We start from the raw sequence: 18,850 nt of genomic DNA on the forward strand, positions 1-18,850 counted from the left end.
TGGCTGGGAAAACGGGCAGAGAAGGGCACAGCTTGACCTGTTTCTGTGTTACAGTAGACCAGCTGTGCCCCAGAGGTGGCCTGAGGCACCGGTGCTGTCTGAGCGCCCGGGTAACATGGTGCGGGGACAGGAGAGCCCAGAGCATACAGAGCACAGGTCGGGTGTGCAGACACGTCCGTCGCGGCCACAGGAGCCTGTCCAAGCCTGACTGGGTTTTATGTGACTCTCCCTTGAAAGTAAAAATAAGAGCCAGCTGAAAACTGCTAATACTCAGCTCGTTTTTCTCTGCTTCATAAATTTTTAATGTTAGGTTTTGATCTTGTTTCCTTCTAAGGTGCTGGTCTGGGATTCTTTATGGTTCACCCTGACCCGGCTCTGAGTCCCAGCAGCCCTGCTCGTGTGGAAGGGACTCCTTCTCGGACACCGTGCGCTGGGCAGGCTTTGTCCTTTCGGCTCTAACTTTGGGCTCCTCTCTCCAAGTGACCAAGTTCGGCTTTTGCTCAGCCAAAGCCATTCAGCTGTCACTGTTTGTTCAGGAGAGTCAGCGTTTAGAAAGGAAGTGTGTCATAAATAAGTGATCTCTTTCTGCTTGTTTGTTTGCCTGTAGATAGTCTGGAGTGAAAGAACTTGAGTCTTGCACGGTGTGAGGCTCAAAGCCTGCACTTGGTCCTGCACTAAGATTGCAGAAAGCTGTGGGCTCAGCTCAGTGTCCAGATTAAGGCAGAGACCTCAGCCACAGAGGTTATCACCACGCTTAAATAGTTTAATAATATCTGCTGATTGTTTTATTTTAAGTGATTTTTTCCTTCTCTTGTGCTAAGGCGCTGGTTTCAGGTTGTGTTTCCTGTCACACAGGTTTGCTGGTAGGATCCTGTGCTGGGATTACTGCCGTGGCCCCGATGCCGTGTTACATGTGGGTGTTGAGATACGCAACACGCAGGGCTTTGGGTGAAGACCCTTGTTGCAGGATGAAGCTCCCCAGAGCCACCCAGATTCCAGTGTCTAAGGAGTAACTGCCCTGCTCCCGGCACACCTGCGGTGCAGGCGCAGCCCGGGTCTGCTGCACGGCCTGAGGTTCGGCAGCTTCACCCCGGGTGTGAGCCAGGCTGTGCTGGGCAGGGGACGAGGGACGAGCCGGTGCTCGTGAGGCAGGGAGCGCCGCGGTTTGCAGCACTTGGACTTGGGATACACGAGTGGGTTTTCACAAGTGACACCGGTTCAAGGAGTTTCCTGTGCCCAAGCTCTACATTTGGACTCTGAATCGTGAGCTGCTATTCTTTAATATCTTAATAAAAGCAGAAGACATGATTTCAACCCAGGTTTTTCCAGGGGAAAAATAGCTTTGCGATGATGGCTGCTCCTTGTTCTCTTAGTGAACAGATGAGGCAGTTTTGCTCTGCCTGGGTGCACAGTCAGGCGTTGCCTTGGCGCGGAAGTGGCGCGGTCGCAAGCGGTGGCTGCGGCCGGTGCGGAGGAGGCAGGGCCGGCACTGCCCGCCAACAGAAGGTGCCGCCTTCCCCGCAGGCCTCGCTCTGCGTCTGACCTCTGGGACTGTACCGTCTTGTGAAATACACGCCTCTGGCCAACCGAAACAGCTCTGACAGTTAACGAGGTGCACACGGAGGCTGGTGATTTCCCTGGGGACAGCGGGAAGGAGATGGGATTAGCAGGAGGAGTTTCGCACTCGGCTCCGCTCTTCCCGTCCTGCACCAAACTGCAGGATAACAGTGTGGTGCATGTGGTGTTAATTTTATCAGGCATTACCATTAGTAGTAAATGGTTCTCATGGGAAAGGCTCTGTTACCTCAGCAAGTAGGAAATGTCTCAGAAACCCGGTACATTGAGAGTACGTGTCAATTGTTTCCTTCCAGGCGCTTTGGGAAGGGAGCCTAGAAGTTTATCTCAGCGTGTACAACAATCTAAACAGATGCCAAGCACTTCAAGTACTCAGAAAAGGAAAATGTCTTGCTTGGCTTCCCTGAACAGACCGGGAGGGGGGAAGACAAAAAGCAGCGTTAGTAAGTCTCTTCCTTGCGGAGCAGGGAGAAAAGCAGCTAAGTCATGCAGATGTTCGCCCGCATATATGCAACTTAGTTTTATATTACCAAAATCTGCACTGTGCACACGTGGTCAGAAGATTAAAGAGATTGTCCAGTATGTTGGCAGCATATTAAAGTATTAAGACTACGGGCTTACTATGATGTGTTTCTGCTGTCAAGCTGACCGCAGAATGAAAGCGATTCGAAGGAGGACACAGATTTAACACAGATGCTGGAACCACCCCGTCCTTTCGCGTCTGGTTTGGGTGCGATCCCGCTGTGCGAGAGCTGCCCCCCGTGTGTGCCGGTCCCCTCTGCCCAGCTGGGGTCTCCCCGTCCCCGTCCCTGCCCAGCTTGTCCAGACCGTGGTTTTGCCAAGAAAGGTTGGACCGGGTGATCCTGGAGGTGCCTTCTGACCTGGTATTCTAATTTTTATGAAGTACTTAGAAATTTCCAGTGACTGACGTTAAAGTCCTTTCTCATGTGCCGTGTTATAATAATACCCCAATGGTACTTTGGCACTCGTTAGACAATGGATTTCCGAAGTCAGGGGATGTACATTTGGTTGCTCTAAGGTCTCCGGTTAAGCTGGATCAGTTTGCGCAAGGGTAGGTGTCAAATCCAGGCGATGGACTTGGTAAAACAAATGGAAAAAGTAACACAGGAAGTTTTGAAGAGCAATGTGTTCTGTATTGCAAAACTGGTATGATGGCCCTCCGTGGTTTTTGTTATTGTTGTTTCTAAATGAGTCGCAAGGACAGAAAATTATCAGTGAGTCTGCACTGACTTACACTCTCAGAAATGATTGTAAAAAATACCTTTCCAAATGGTAGCTAAAGAGCTCCTATCTTGCATTTGGAGACAAGAAACATAGCACTAATTAATGTTAGCTTGATGAAGAAAGATACTTTGCTTGCCTGTTTATTTGAATTAAACGCAACATGAACTGTGCTGGCCAGTGATACATAAAATACACGCAATCAGAGTTAATATTGCCTGTGTTTGTGTTCTGCAGGTCACCACACTATTTACATTGGGGTCCATGTGCCGAAGAGCTATAGGAGAAGGCGGCGCCACAGGAGACGACCCGGGCACAAAGAAAAGAAAGAGAAAGAGAAAATCTCCGAGAACTACTCTGACAAATCAGACGTAGAAAACGCGGACGAGACGAGCAGCAGCATCCTTAAACCCCTCAGTAAGTACGGGTGTCACTCGTCGCTCACCGCGGTGCTCTGCCGTCTTGTGATGTGCTCCTGATCTGGTGATGGAGGACCCTGGGCCGACAGAAACGGGCAGCTCGTGTTGCAGGGTCAGGGTCGTGGTGGCTGCTCTGGCTCGGAGGAGGCACGGGCTGGGCGGACATTTCACCCCCCGTGTCACCCGAGCCGCTCCTGAGTTAACGCCAGCCGGGAACAGGCCGCGTTTTTAACAGGGGCTTGATGGTGTGCGTAGAAAGGTAGCGAAGAAACACAAAGACTCCCTAGAAATCAGGCACCCTGTGGTTTCAGCTACAACAGGAGCAGTCTCTCGGGAGCAGGGTGGTGAGAAGCACCAACCCACTGTGTAGGCTGCGGCAAATACACCTGCTTGGGATTTGGCTTCGTTGTATCGGTAACTTCTGGTGCTAATAAGACTTTTCCCTTCAGTAATCAATCAGTTCCAAGTTTTGCAAACAAAAAAAAGGAGTAAAATGTAGCATTACTTGGTGTTTCATTACCTGTAGGGGTTGCATATCTAAATTCAGTAGGCAAATGAGGTCTGGTTAGATGCCTTGTGCATACATTCCTGCTGAAACTGTTGCCCAGAGGAGGCAGATGTTACCGTGCAGCTCTTGAGCGGCACCCTGGGGCACGGTCCTGCAGTCCCGCTCCCCTCGCTCCGTTCTGTGCCCACGAGCTGGTGCTGAAGTCTGGGGGTGGCTGCTTAAACACAAGTGGGGGGAGCCCGTGACAGCCTGCTGAAATGGGAACGTGCCAGCGCCGTTTGAATATGGGAGAACAGCCCGCCATATGATGTATAATAACTCAGATTATTAAGGCTAATTCCACACGGTTGGACTTTGAGTAAGCAACTTATTTTTAAGTGGGGAAAACACTTCCTGCACTTGAGAGGAGCGAGCAGGAGCCCTACAACCCGATCTTGGGCTGAAGAAACAGGTGAATGTTTCATTTGCAGTTTGCTGCTGCGTGTACAGACAGCACCCCGGATGGACCGCCCGTGTCTGCAGCCCCTGTTGCGCTCAGCGGTGCAGGTGTTTGTGAGGGTGACTCTGCAGACAGCAGTGGTCTCCAGCCCCTGTTGCTCTCAGCGCTGCGGGTGTTCCTGAGGGTGACTCTGCAGACAGCAGTGGTCTCCAGCCCCTGTTGCTCTCAGCGGTGCGGGTGTTCCTGAGGGTGACTCTGCAGACAGCAGTGGTCTCCAGCCCCTGTTGCTCTCAGTGCTGCGGGTGTTTCTGAGGGTGACTCTGCAGACAGCAGTGGTCTCCAGCCCCTGTTGCTCTCAGCGGTCTCCAGCCCCTGTTGCTGTCAGCGGTGCGGGTGTTTCCGAGGGTGACTCTGCAGACAACAGTGGTCTCCAGCCCCTGTTGCTCTCAGCGCTGCGGGTGTTTCTGAGGGTGACTCTGCAGACAGCAGTGGTCTCCAGCCCCTGTTGCTCTCAGCGGTGCGGGTGTTCCTGAGGGTGACTCTGCAGACAGCAGTGGTCTCCAGCCCCTGTTGCTCTCAGCGGTGCGGGTGTTCCTGAGGGTGACTCTGCAGACAGCAGTGGTCTCCAGCCTCTGTTGCTCTCAGCGGTGCGGGTGTTCCTGAGGGTGACTCTGCAGACAGCAGTGGTCTCCAGCCCCTGTTGCGCTCGGCGGTGCGGGTGTTTCCGAGGGTGACTCTGCAGACAGCAGTGGTCTCCAGCCCCTGTTGCTCTCAGCGGTGCGGGTGTTCCTGAGAGGGTGACTCTGCAGACAGCGCAGGGCACGGGGTCCATTTGCGCTTCATAGCTCTGGTTCTCTGAATGTGCTAAGGAAGTTTTCGTGTCATCGCCTAGAAACCAGGAGATAGTTTTACACTGAAAGACATAATTACCTGTCCCCAAGCACTCTAGGTATTTTGTGTTTAATATTTCATTTACATCTCTGTCACCGGGTCTGTAGAAATCCCCTGTTGGCATCGGGATCTATCGATATCCTGGGGGAGTCATTACCTTGGGCTAATTGTGCCCATGGTTGAAAACACATTTTTCCATCAGATTTTATCTTTTGCCTTTCATTTTGTTCGTTGTTGTTTCTGTTTCGTGTCACTTGAAAAGAGTTAATGGTATTTTTTTCCTCCATTGTTCCTGCAGTTCAACGTGTGCTCGTGTGCTCTTGATCTGCATGTAAAAATATGCAGTCCTTTCATTTCTCCCTGTCTGAGAATTTTCCCATAGTCTTCTCCACCCTGACCTCTTGGCACTTGGTATTTTTGGAATGAGTTCGCTTAAATACCACACAATATTCCAGGTGTCCCATGCAACAGCATTAATGCTGCATGGTATGCAACTTCTTCTGTGTTGTTCACCGTCTCGGGTATCCAGATACCTTACCAGGGCCTTGCAGGGACTTGCTGCTTGCACCGGTGGCCAGGTCTTTTTACGAGCTGGCACGGTTAATTTAGAACGCTGTAAGCGATCGGAGTGGTTCAGATTACTGTCTTGAATTTCCAAACATTAAATTACATGTTGCCTCATCTCCCCAGTTTTTTTCCCTTCTGAAACTCCTGTCTTCATTGCTTACCTGAATTATTTGTTTTCTGTGCTTTTCTTGGCTTCCCAGCAACCCTTTCTCCTCCAGTCCCGCACATGCGGTAGTGCCAGGCTTCTTCACAAATTCCTGGCAGTCTGCTTTTGCCATTCTCCGTCTTAAGCGGCTCGATTTCCATTTAGTTTTCTGTGTGCTGGGTGGTTGCTGGTCTGGGACAGCAGCTGGACAGGCGGGTGGTGCCAGCTCGGGATGACTGTCAGTGCAAGCGTGAAGGCGGTGCTGGGGTGTGCGTGGTTGGTGTGTGCGGTGTGTGCGGTGCTGGGGTGTGCGTGGTTGGTGTGTGCGGTGGAGGTGGCGCTGGGGTGTGCGTGGTTGGTGTGTGCGGTGGAGGCGGTGCTGGGGTGTGCGTGGTTGGTGTGTGCGGTGGAGGCGGTGCTGGGGTGTGCGTGGTTGGTGTGTGCGGTGTGTGCGGTGCTGGGGTCTGCGTGGTTGGTGTGTGCGGTGGAGGCGGTGCTGGGGTGTGCGTGGTTGGTGTGTGCGGTGTGTGCGGCGCTGGGGTGTGCGTGGTTGGTGTGTGCGGTGGAGGCGGCGCTGGGGTGTGCGTGGTTGGTGTGTGCGGTGGAGGCGGCGCTGGGGTGTGCGTGGTTGGTGTGTGCGGTGGAGGTGGTGCTGGGGTGTGCGTGGTTGGTGTGTGCGGTGGAGGCGGTGCTGGGGTGTGCGTGGTTGGTGTGTGCGGTGGAGGCGGTGCTGGGGTGTGCGTGGTTGGTGTGTGCGGTGTGTGCGGTGCTGGGGTGTGCGTGGTTGGTGTGTGCGGTGGAGGCGGTGCTGGGGTGTGCGTGGTTGGTGTGTGCGGTGGAGGCGGCGCTGGGGTGTGCGTGGTTGGTGTGTGCGGTGGAGGCGGCGCTGGGGTGTGCGTGGTTGGTGTGTGCGGTGGAGGCGGCGCTGGGGTGTGCGTGGTTGGTGTGTGCGGTGGAGGCGGCGCTGGGGTGTGCGTGGTTGGTGTGTGCGGTGGAGGCTGGACGGTCGTGTGGGACCGTGTCTGTCCGAGTGGGGCAGGCCCTGCGGGGTCCCGGGTCTGCGCGTGGGGACGCGTGTCTGCTGTCGTCAGGAGACGGGAGATCTGACCCCTGCGCTGCCCTACGCGGCTCAGCACCCTTCTTGTGAGGGGACCCGAGAATAGAAGGGCGAGGGTGTTGCCGACCCGGGATTAAGGGCTGTCGGGACAGCTGCGTTAATGACCTTTGCATAACACCGCTTTGCGTGGCGCCCGCGACCAGGGACCGCGCTCAGTGCTGCAGAGGTGCCGGACCCACGCGCGGATGTGTCAGAGGCTGAGGTTTGGTGCACACCGTGAATATAACGTGTGGGGCGCTTTCCTGCCAGGCTTCGGAGGTGGCGATAGATGTATCAGAGACGATAAATGACGTGCTGCTTGTGCAGCTGTTGGTGGGACGAAGGGACTGAACTGAAAGACATTTCAATCATTTCCTTAGAACTGGAAGACTTCGATAAGTACTGGTTTTTTTTAAACCATGTTTTAAAGTAAGCAAAACCCAATTTTAAATTAAGAAAACCCAAAACATCTTGAGGAATTGTACAATGTGTCTTATTCTATACAATCCAGAATTTTTATTGCTCCTTCTCTTTGACTTGTTGCAATTAGGAACTTGGCCAAGTATTAAACACTGTCAGTTCAGCTTGTATATAATCCGTAGTTTATTTCATCGTCACATATAAGGACAAGTGTTTAAAGTTTGATTTGCAAAATCTTTAGTAATGTAATTATTCAAGTAGTTCCTAGAAGTTTAGGAAACTACTTGATTGTCCCTGTTATACTGAGAACTTTGGTTTTACTGAGTAGAAAGCTTAAGCTCCTTCTATTTTTTAATCTGTCCCTAAGACACCTAAACCTAAACGTAGGTGTCTTAGCTGAAGATGATTCCTCAGCTGCTTTGGTGAAAACTCTGCCATCAGATTTCGACACTATCTGGATTTGACTCACCAGCCCAAGCTGCCTGTTCCACAAAAAAGTAACCTGGTGAAACACATCTGTGGATACGGGGAAGACAGCAGACAGGTCGGTGAACGCGAGCCTTGCCTATAAAGGGTTAGTTCTGGTTCAACGCTGACCTGGTTGCGCTGTGGATTTGGGAATTGGTGCAGTCTGGAAATGTCAGTAGTTTTTTCTAATGTGTGTCCAGTTCAGTCAAACAGTTTATAAACAGTTTATAAACAACCTTCAGCTCTCCCATGTGGAGAGAGGTGTGGAAATTGAACCTGTATGGGTGCGTTTTATCCCCAGTCGAGTGTTGCTGCGGAAGACGCCTCGTCCCGAAGTGCACACGGGGTGTTCTGTGATGGGCTGAGGAGCAGGCACCAGCCGCTCCCCCTGCAGCGCCTGCGGGGCCGTGTCCGCGCCCGGGGGGCCAGCGGGGCCGTGTCCGCGCCCGGGGGGCCAGCGGGGCCGTGTCCGCGCCCGGGGGGCCAGCGGGGCCGTGTCCGCGCCCGGGGGGCCAGCGGGGCCGTGTCCGCGCCCGGGGGGCCAGCGGGGCCGTGTCCGCGCCCGGGGGGCCAGCGGGGCCGTGTCCGCGCCCGGGGGCCAGCGGGGCCTGGCAGCCTTGTTCTCGGGCAGGGCTCTGGCACCGCTGCTCGCAGCGCAGGTGCCTTCAGCTGCAGAGTGTTACAAACCCGTGTTCCAGGTGAAGCACCTTCTTTCCAAAGCACCTCCTTTAACCAGCCTGGCCCTGCTTTGCAGTTATGACCAGTAAGAGGGAAGCATTTTTAGCAGAGGTTATTCTGGCAATCTAGTGGTTTGCTTGTTTTGGGGGGGGGTGGGGGGGTGGGGATTACTGCGTTATTAGTGAGTGAGCTTTGGATACCCTTTTCTTACCTGCCTAAAGCACACCCGAAGGTTGGAAAATCGAGTTTTATGCTGTCAGCACACTGCAGAAGGGGACGAGTAGCATATCGAGAGACAACGGGTAAAATGTGCTTTTCAGAGAGAAGGCTTAGTGCTTTCTGTAGCGCCCGTGGTGGGAGCAGTGAGCTGTTTGAATGTAGGCATGTCCCGTTGGTCCGTGCTGGCTGATCCATGCAGAGGGTGACGGAAGGACAGCCGGCAGAGCAGAGGCTGGCGGAGGAAGGCGCAGGAGGCTCGTCAGCGGCACGCGGAGGGTCGGACCCGCGGCTGCCTGCTCAGTGGCTCTGTGTGACGCGCAAGCTACAGTTTGCTCTTACTTGCAAGGGAGGAACAAGGAAGGCAGATAGGAGGTGGTTCTTGAGGACAAGCTGAGATCTGAACCCATTTCCCTCTTCTTCATTCCTCGTTACAGATGTGTGGAGATCTTCCCATCAGGAAGCGAATCGCTGCTTCATCTGGGAAGAGGTTTCTTGTTGTCTGATGGCCCTCCAAGTTAATTTGGCTCACGTCCCCGGCTCAAACTCGGTGAGCTCTGTCTCTCGTGAGCCCCGCGGTAGCAGGCAGCACGCGGACGTGGTGCTGATGGGCACAGCCACACGCGGTGCCTGCGCTGCTGCGGAACCCGCGGGGGTTGTCCTTGTCCTGGCCCAGCTCCGTGCCCTAGACACACAGCATGTGTGCAACGTACATCTTAAGGAAGGTTTGAATCTCTCTGTTGTGGAGCTCTGGTAGCGCTAGCTGGCAATAAACATCCCCAAACCTTGTGTTCAGGGAGTTAACCAGAGACCTGGCTTTTGAATTTTTCTTGGTTTTCTGCTTCAAATGCAGGGTGTGAAGGCGTGGGCAGGGCACCGGTGCGCTCCGTGTCCGTGCGGCGGGCGCTCCTCTGCCGTGCTGGGGACGGCTTGGCGGAGCCGCGGTGCAGCCGCGAGCCTGCCGCGCCGCTCGGGGAGGAGCGCAGTAGCCAGCTGTGCGGCAGCGTCTCACCTCCCTGAGGTCTTTCCCCTCCGAACCACAGAGTCACTTGGGCTGCCTGGCTTCAGCCTCTGCACGTTTCATTTTTAACAACGTTACGTGCAGGTGGGATTAAGAAGGAATTTACTTTGCAGGGACAGTAAGCTGCACGCTGCCGTGGCTCTTCAGCTGCAAACACAGGATGTCTTCATCCTCCTCCTTGCAGCAGCGTGGTTTTTGGAGGTGGGTTGGAGCCGGAGCCGTCGTGGCTGCAGCGTCTGCGGCGGGGCCGGGGAGCCGTGGTCCGGGCGGCTCGGAGCGCGGCGCAGGCAGCCGCTGTCACCGCGGCATCCCCGACACTGGTTAGCGTGCGGCTTCTAACAAGTCTAGCTTAAATGGCAGCTTTCTCTCACAAGCAAGTTCTGTGCGATCTGGGGCCAGGAAAGCTGGAACCTGAGCAGAATCCTGCTTAATTGAAGCCTGCTGTCACTTCGAGTATGTATGCTAAGGCTTGGCTGCTGAATACAGGCAGTTCAGTAGTTCTCAGTAGGATGTGTTTGGTGCAGAAAGAACTGTAATTATCTTTAAGAGACTGTCTGAACCTGACACATCCTGTAACATCAGTTGGCACCAATTTTTTTGGAAACTGATTAATCTGTGCTTGGTTTATTGAGATGCCTAGGGATATAAAAGACTTTGTGGTGAGCAGTCTTGTAGCATGAATTCACCATACTGATCGGTTTAGTGGAGGCTTTTTCATTTTCAGTCCAAGTACAACGTTTGTCTGTGGGTTCTGGTGGATGCGGGACACACCGAAGGTGATGACCTGAGTATCCTTAGGTTCCTTTACAGTACGGTTAGCTTTTTGCAAAACCAGTAGGGTGCTTTTTTGGCCCTTTCAGGTTCTTCAGATCTTCTAGTGGGGCTGTAAGTGCCCAGATAAGAGGGTGGTGCTGTGTTTGTGTACAGAGCATTTTCTGACATCTGTCTGTCCAGTACGTTGAGATGTACGTCTGCCCCTTTGCTCAATACGAGCGCATCTGAACAGCTTGCCTGCACAGGGCCTGAAGTAACGTTCCGCATCTACCGTGTGAAATGGAGCACTGAATTACGTGAATCAGTCTCGTGAATGCAGTAGTGAAATACCCAGAGCAAGTGTGGCAAGGGAGCAGGAGTCTGCCCTGGGACAGAGCGGCCTTCGCATCCCGGGAGCGCCCCGCGTGAGCTGGGGAACAGGGAGAGGGCTCCGGAACTAAGACGCGGCTCTGTTTGAAACCACCCATGGAAAGAACAATCTGAGCCCACTGGCGTGGAAGCCCTTCCCTTTCTGGCTTTGACCGCAGTCCGTTGGACACGTGCGGTGTGCGGCGGGTTCCCGCGGCAGGCTCTGCGGCTCCGGCGGGTTCCCGCGGCAGGCTCTGCGGCTCCGGCGGGTTCCCGCGGCAGGCTCTGCGGCTCCGGCGGGTTTCTGTGGCTCCAGCAGGTTCCTGCGGCAGGCTCTGTAGCTCCAGCGTGTTTCTGTGGCTCCAGCAGGTTCCTGCAGCAGGCTCTGCGGCTGCAGCAGGCTCTGCGGCTCCAGCAGGTTCCTGCAGCAGGCTCTGTGGCTCCAGAGGGTTTCTGCGCTCCAGCGGGTTCCGGCGGCAGGGCTCTGCGGCTCCGGCGGGTTCCGGCGGCAGGGCTCTGCGGCTCGGCTCTGTGGCTCCAGCACGCGCGGCCTGTGCTCGGAGCGGGAAGTGCGCTGCGCGGGGTCGCTGCGCCGCGGCAGCCCCGGCACGGCCTCGACCGGCGTGCCCGCCTGCAGCCCGGGCCACGGGGCTCCCTGCTCCTGCTGCCACGATACCTGTGCCCGTGGCGCATAGAACTGCTCCGGCTTGTCCCACCGCTGAGCCTCAGGTGCTTATTTGCTTTTACCTTTCTTAAACGTGTATTTGTGATCTCTTCGCCTGTTCTTAAACCGTCTTCCTCCGTCTCTGTCTGCAGTCTGATTTACTCTGAGGTTTCTGGTGTTGGGTCCCACCTCAGAGTCCCTGCACTGCAGGAACAGATCCTGTATCATGGAGAATGTCCCCATTGATTTCCCGTGAGGAGTGGGACTCCTGTCCAACTGTGGAACAGCCCGTTCATAATGAGGCAGAATTAAATCAACAAGGATATTTAAACATTAGTTGTCTGTTCTGAAAGTTCATTAAACTAGTGGCTATAAATAGCGAGAGACAGCTACAGGATTGAAATAAATGTATGTACTTAGCAGAGCAGATGCAGCACGGTTGGAGGGCATGCCAGGAGCCCTCTTGCTATTAGTGTGGCTGCATTTTTCAGCAATCTAATTTCTTTTCTGGCTCTTGAAGACACGGGATGGGATTTTCCGAAAGCTTTTAGCTCCAGCTCAGCACACTAAGAGCAGCGCAGGCCGGTGTTGGAGCCTTTGGACAATGCTGGCAACTAAAACCAGCGTCTTTTCCCCATGAATGGCTCCAGCCCTCGCTGGTGGGCGATGGTCTGGGTGGTTTTTCTCGTGGTGCTTGGGTTCCGCTCTCAGACCTGCAGACTCCCAGCTCCCACTGAAGCACCTGGGTCGAATGAAGGCACACGGTGTAGGAGGTTGGGTCTGGATGTGAACTGTCACCCTTTCTCCCTGGCAAGAATAGAGGGTTTTTCTCAGAGAATTAAAACAATTGCTTTCTTGGCAACACCTCTTGGTTGAAGTGTTGGGGTTTTTCTTTTTTGACTTGTGCGTATGCTGAGCACATAAGGGCTTCTTATGGACATGGAGGTTGGTTTAAAACATTTTGTGCTTTCCTTATGCTTCACATCCCCTTTCTGTAGGTGAGTGGGTGGCTGAAACTGGGCTTGGAGCACAGCGTGGCGGTCCTGGTTCTCCTGGCAGTGCAGGGGCCCAGTGCGGTGGTCCTGGTTGGCCTGGCGGTGCAGCCGAGGGCCCAGCGCGGTGGTCCTGGTTGGCCCGGCGGTGCAGGAGCTCAGCGCGGTGGTCCTGGTAGGCCCGGCGGTGCGGGGGCTCAGCGCGGTGGTCCTGGTAGGCCCGGCAGTGCGGGGGCTCAGCGCGGTGGTCCTGGTTGGCCCGGCGGTGCGGGGGCTCAGCGCGGTGGTCCTGGTTGGCCCGGCGGTGCGGGGGCTCAGCGCGGTGGTCCTGGTTGGCCCGGCGGTGCGGGGGCTCAGCGCGGTGGTCCTGGTTGGCCCGGCGGTGCGGGGGCTCAGCGCGGTGGTCCTGGTTGGCCCGGTGGTGCCGGGGCTCAGCGCGGTGGTCCTGGTTGGCCCGGTGGTGCCGGGGCTCAGCGCGGTGGTCCTGGCAACCGTCCCACGCAGGATGGCGGTGCCAGCGGGCGAGCTGTGTTTGGGGAGCTGAGGGAGTGAGGGGCTGCTTTGTGTTCGGCTTTTCTGGGTGAGCAAACAGCGCTGTCTTTTATCACTGCCAATTATATTTCCCTGCTCTTTCCTACAGCCCCCTGCTTTGTGTTCTCTTTTTCCCTCCTTTCAGTATGTTTTCTAAATAATTGCTGAAGTGCATTTTTACTATCTTGTTCTGACATAGACCAAAATTCTTAGGTCTTTGCCAGCTTTCATTCCTTGCTTCTGACAGCTGAGAAACAAGGTTTCTTTTCTCTTGGAACCCCGGGTTTGAGTAGGTGTGATGAAGGTGATGAAGGGCAGGGCTGGGCTGTTCCTCCCTCACAAGGTGTGCACACGCACAGTGGCACAGAGCGGTGTTTCTTGGCAGTGCTGGTTGTTGAGGAACAGCGAGTGCCTGTGGTGCAGCGGTTTGGTTCACATAGCGGTCGTGCTTTTCCCTCTCGGGTGGTTTCTGAAGCCGTTTCTGCGAGCGAGGGCTGGGGAGAGGAAGCAGTGTCCCCGGTGAGTTGCAGGCCGGGTTATTTGGGCGTCAGCGGCGTGCCCGTGGGAAGGGCTCGAGCGCGCTGTTTGGGCGCCACGCGCGGTGGCCGTGCTGTGCCACCAGCTGCCCTGCGTGCCCTCGGCCAGGCCCGGCAGCCTGCTGCTGAAAGCCTTCACAGGGACAGTTATGTCAGGGATCTCGTGCGGGTGAAAACAGATCCCATCCTAGTCTGACAGCATTTCCTGCCTTAGCCTGCCCGGTTGGCAGCCTCGGTAGCCACAGCTCTGCGTCTCCCTCTGGCCAGGCCTTGGCCGAGAGGCTCCTGCCCAAGTCAAGACCCAGGCTCGCTTCCCCCTTTTCTGCCTTCTCTCCTCTGCTGTGGCATCGGAGGCTCTGCCACCTGCTGCTGCTCTGCGCTGGGGGGCAAGGACAAGAGGCCCAAAACCAAGGAAATAGGAACTCCATCTCTTTATTTGGATTCCGTTGTTCCCGAGTGCTGTGAGCGGCCGGGGCCGAGGGCGCTGTGCCCGTGGCTGTGAGCACACAGGTCCTTTCCTGACTCAAAGTCTGGCTGGCCTCCAGCATCCTTCTCTATTCCCCAATATCATAACTGTTTTTCTTTTCCAGCAGCAATTCTTTAATGTATTTCCACGTATCCCCAGCCCCTGCAGCGCCACAGACGCGTCTGGAGGGAAGGGCACACCAGGCACACCAGCATAGCCAGCCGGGGCTTTGTGGTTGTGAGGGCTTCCTCCGAAAAACGTGCAGCAGGGACTGAAATGTCGTACTCAAACCTTTCTCACCTGGTGTCTGTGGTGTTTCAGACAGCAGTCACAGCGTCTGCTCTTCTTGTTGCCTTTAACTGTGCCAAGGCTGGTAGCCACTGTGATAGAGTTTGCCAGCTTATGAAACTTCATTGAAGTGATTTAGGACTGTGTCGCATAGGATTTAGAAAGCATCTTGTGTTTCGAGGATTTCCTTTGGTTCAGATGCGGTCAGTCTGGTGCTGAAAAGTGGTTTGAGTTTGAAGAAGGTAAAGTATTGAGCACTGCAGTGTGCCTTTGTGAAGCCGTGGCAAATACCTGGGCCTGGAATAACGCAATACCCAGGGGGGAGTTTTGCACGAAGGCAGAGAGCAGGGCCGCGCTGCGGAGACCTGCGTTCTGCTCTCGGGACTGCTGCGCGTGTCCGAAACAGCAGCCGCTGCGGCGGGAGGACAGGCGATGGACGCGGTCGTTTCGCTCTCGAGAGAAGGGTGGTGTGCTTTGGTAAGGATTGCTTACAGGGGTGGTTCATTTAAAGGCAGCGTCATCTCTTCAGATATTTTTTTGAAGCCTGCCTCCACTGTTTTTGTTGTTTAAAAACCAAGCCAACCAAACAGCACAAAATTGCCCTGGTATTGACACCAATACAGAGGTGTTAGTCAGTTCCGCTTATGTCATTGTCACCTTGAAGCCGTCAAAATTCATGACCTGAATGAAAGAAATCACTTTGAATATGCAGCATAGGAAGCAGAAATAGCAGAGCGGTGTTGTGGGAGCGTGCCTGGTGGTTTTCGCACCCTGTGCCGCCGCGCTCCCGACTTGTACGTTTTCTCTGCACATTGAGGAACTGATATGAATACATTTTGTTTAAGGGAAAGCTCAGGTTCTTCTGTAGCTTTACCTTGTTCTTGAGAGGAGAGTTAAAACTTGTGAACCACATCAGATTAATACCGAACTAATTGTTGTGAAGTTTGAGATAAAATTATAAGAACCGACCATTGTGCACTTGTTCAACGAGGTCTGCGTGGGAGAGAGAAAATGGCCTGCGAAGTGAAGTGATGAATCAGTCCCCAAACAGCTTCGTTCGGAGGCAGGTATGAGTGATACAAAGCGTTTTAATTCACTGGTCTCTTCTACCTTGAGGAACTGCGTGTTTGCCTGCAGCTTTCCACGTAGGACAGTTTCAATTGGGAATGGTCTTGGGTGCTTTTTTCATTACCACGCAGTTTTTATTAGGAATGGTGACACAATTTATCGTGCTCGATGTAGAGGAAAAAATTCCAAGAAACTTCGCTTTGGGTTTAAAACCACGGGGCGAATAGAGGTGTACTTTGTGGATTCAAAGTGGTTCTTCGTCTGGAAACCTGAGTTTTTAGGTACCAGGTGAGCGCTCCCGGGAAGTCCTTGCGCGGTGTATTCGTGGGTCGTGCGTTAGGTGGACACCGCACAAAGGGGGGAAGACCTCCTTTAACTGGAGCTCACCGTGCTAATCCTGTCTCCAGCTGATAGCATGTGCCGCTATAATTACCTAAGCCACCTTAATTCTTCGCCTAATTCTACTCTCTGCGTTCACGTGAAACTGCTAAGGGACAGAAAAGTCTAAGGAATTTACCATGTGGGGAAAAAAAACCTCTCATTTAGAAGCATTTTGATTTTAAGCCAGAGCTATTTCCACAGCTGAGAAGGGCTGATTGCGGAGGGGATGGTTGGTACCGTAAAGCTGCCCTCCTGGATTAAGCGCGATGCAAATCCGTTGGACAGTGTGGAATGAGCCATCCCAAAGCTCTGGGGTCCTGACTGACTTTACGTAAACAAGGGTCTGAAGTTCTTCAAAACGTGAATAGTGGACCTGTCCATTGAGCCTGGTAGGTGTTTAAAAATTCCCCACGTGTCTCATACACGACATTTCATGCAGTGATTTTTCTGACTCACTTTTACCAGGAAGTGTCCCTTGGTTCAAATGAGGCTCAGTCTTCCTGATCACCAGGCGAACTGGTCGGCAGCGCTGTGATAGCGCTTCTGTGTGTTTGTTTTGTAGGTGTACGTCGCGCAGGTGCTGTTTGCAGTTGGGTGGCAGGCACTGTACTTACAAGGAGAGGAAAAGTTGCTGTCATTGAGGTCCGTGCTAACTGGGTGGAAATGTCGTATATTAGATGCTCTCTGCTGTCACTGTTCAGCCGTTATCGAGCGACCGGGGACATGGGGAGTGGGGCTGCGAGCTGGAAGGATCTCATTCCCTCTGACGGCCGAGAGTCGTTGCTTCATTCTGACGGAGCCTTGATGCAGGCTCTGTGAAATCCTCTCATGTAAATCTAACCAGCGTCTGTCTGCTTTTTTCTGTAAGCCCTGCTTTGTGTTTTTTGTTGCCTTCTGTGAATCTCACTGAAATGTTCCTGTTGTACCATTTTAAATGTTGATTTGTAGTCTGGTTATTCTTGAAGCTGATGTCCTCTTTTCCTTTCTGCTTATCCATCAGCAGAGCTACTGTAAACTTGCGTTGCCTGTCACTTGGTGCTTCTGCGCTAGGACAAGGCAGGTGAGCCGCTTTAGGGCATCGCCTGTCACTTGGTGCTTCTGCGCTAGGACAAGGCAGGTGAGCCGCTTTAGGAGGGACTGAAACCTGGAGCTGGGTCTCCTGTGGTCCCAGGGGGCGAGAAGAGCTCTGTCCGTGACCCACTAACCCCCTCCCGGCAGGATCGCGGTGCGGGAGATGAACGCGCAGATGGCGGCTGTCGGACGGCAGCAGATGCTGCAGGTCTAACGAGGGAGACCGATGGGCGTGCAGCGGAGCGGGGCCGCATGTGGAACTGCGGTCGAGCAGCAGCCCCTGCTGCGCCCGGCCCTGCGCGTCCCCCTCCGCCTCCTCCGGAGCGGGCTGGCACAGGCAGCGCGGGTAGATGGTGATTGCACAAGGAAGCTGTTAGGGAATTAGATGATGAAGAAATGCGTGGAGGGAGAACCAGAGATCTTGAGGCCAAAAACCTGTTTTACTCAGTTGCTGGTGGATTGGTATGAAAAAATTGGAGTGTTATTAAAAAGAACAAGTGAATCAATCATATCCAGAATGCCCTGCTGATAGCGGAGGTCTCCCTACAGAGTATCAGTCCAGTGTGTGCTTTGCTGGAACTCTAGATTGCATAAAAATGAACCCTGAAATAAACAGGTTTCTGTCACCAAAAAAAACCCAACCCAAACTTTTTCTACCCTTGGAAAAGCTTTTGAGGAAATAACTTCTCCTCGGGTTGAGTTTCCTGCAGCTGGGGGTCTTGTCCGAGCACCCCTCCTGCGTTTCGCGTTCCGTCAGGATTGCTTTGGGATGGTGAACGTGCTTTGAGGGTGCCATTACCTTAGAGCAGATGCTGTGTCGTGAGTGTGTTTGTGCCTGGAGAAACAAGGCCCTACCGAGAGGCAAGAACTGCCTTTCTCTATCCCTCTTTGACTTTTGGATAAGCCAAGATGAACTGTTCCATCTGTGACCTGAAGGACTGGAAGCCCAAGAACCACCACCAAAGGAAATGGAAATCTAATGACATTGAAATTCCAATGTCATAAACCTGAAAAATAAACAAGGTAGGGTGGAAACAGCCTCAGTCCTGGTACATTAATCACTGCAAACGATTTCCTTTCTTCTTGGTTAACGTCAGCCATTTTCCAGAAAAGAAATCTACGTGATATCTGAAACAAAAGCTTTGAGAGCTGTGGTGTATTCTGCTCATCTTAGAATCCCGATCCAACCTCTGGTCAAGATGGGAGAGTGTTTGGGTGTATTTGCTGATTTCTTACCCACTGGCTGAACTTCAGTTCTATGAAGTGCATCATATGGCTGTGTAGGAAGAGCTGGGTGTGTTTGTACTTGTCAGACTGATGTCTGTAAAAGCACAGATCACTTTAGGTGTGTTTTGTATGTTTATTGGAAGGGTAGCATAGACCTCAGCAGTTAGATGGAGATAAAGTATGCGTACATCGGCAAAGCCTTTCCTTGTGCTGGTAGAGAAACATACAGACGGACTAGTCTCAGCCTGAAGGTGGTATCAGGCTCGTGTTCAAGTCTCACTTCCAACTCGAGACCTCGATATTTAAATATAGCAATGGGACTGGGTTCATCCAGCTGAGGAGGGGTGTTTGACATAGCTCTGAGCTATGGCTCCGTAATACCCTGTGAATTACACGAGTGCGCGTGGGGGATATTTAGAGCAGCCTGATCTGTGGAGACCTCCAGCAGTCGCTCTGCGGTGTTGATGCTCCAAAGCGGTTTTGTGACGGTATGACTTACTGGGCTTGGATTTCGGGCTCTGATTGATAACGTGGCTGCTCCGTGCTGGAGCGGCGTGGGAGGGTTTCTGCTGGGTGAAGTGCCTGTCCTTGTTTCGTGCTTGTCCTCTGCCGGGGGAGCCTGGGACCCGCAGCAGGAGCCTGTGGCTGTGAAACCCGCGCTCCTGCCTGCCTGGAGCCACACGGTTTTCCTGGTTTGCAAGTGGTGGCTGGTGGCAGGATGCCGGGACATGGAAACACAGCAGAAAACATCTGTGTCGACACCTGTGTGCACGCAGGAGGGAAGAGCTGGGCTGTGCGTTCAGCCGCAGGAGCCGCCCG

General features: G+C 53.8%; 1 protein-coding gene across 10 annotated transcripts in view; it reads left to right on the forward strand.

Annotated features, from left to right (window-relative positions):
- Window positions 1–18,850, forward strand: part of SLC4A4 (solute carrier family 4 member 4) — a 204,010-nt gene that overhangs the window by 72,660 nt on the left and 112,500 nt on the right. For all 10 annotated transcript variants that reach the window (XM_071808335.1, XM_071808329.1, XM_071808327.1 and 7 more), the window contains one exon: window positions 3,055–3,234. In XM_071808335.1, coding sequence (XP_071664436.1) covers window positions 3,055–3,234 — 180 coding nt within the window. The remainder of the gene's footprint in view (window positions 1–3,054; window positions 3,235–18,850) is intronic.

This window comes from Patagioenas fasciata, chromosome 4, assembly GCF_037038585.1.
Source record: "Patagioenas fasciata isolate bPatFas1 chromosome 4, bPatFas1.hap1, whole genome shotgun sequence".
Lineage (NCBI taxonomy): Eukaryota > Metazoa > Chordata > Aves > Columbiformes > Columbidae > Patagioenas > Patagioenas fasciata.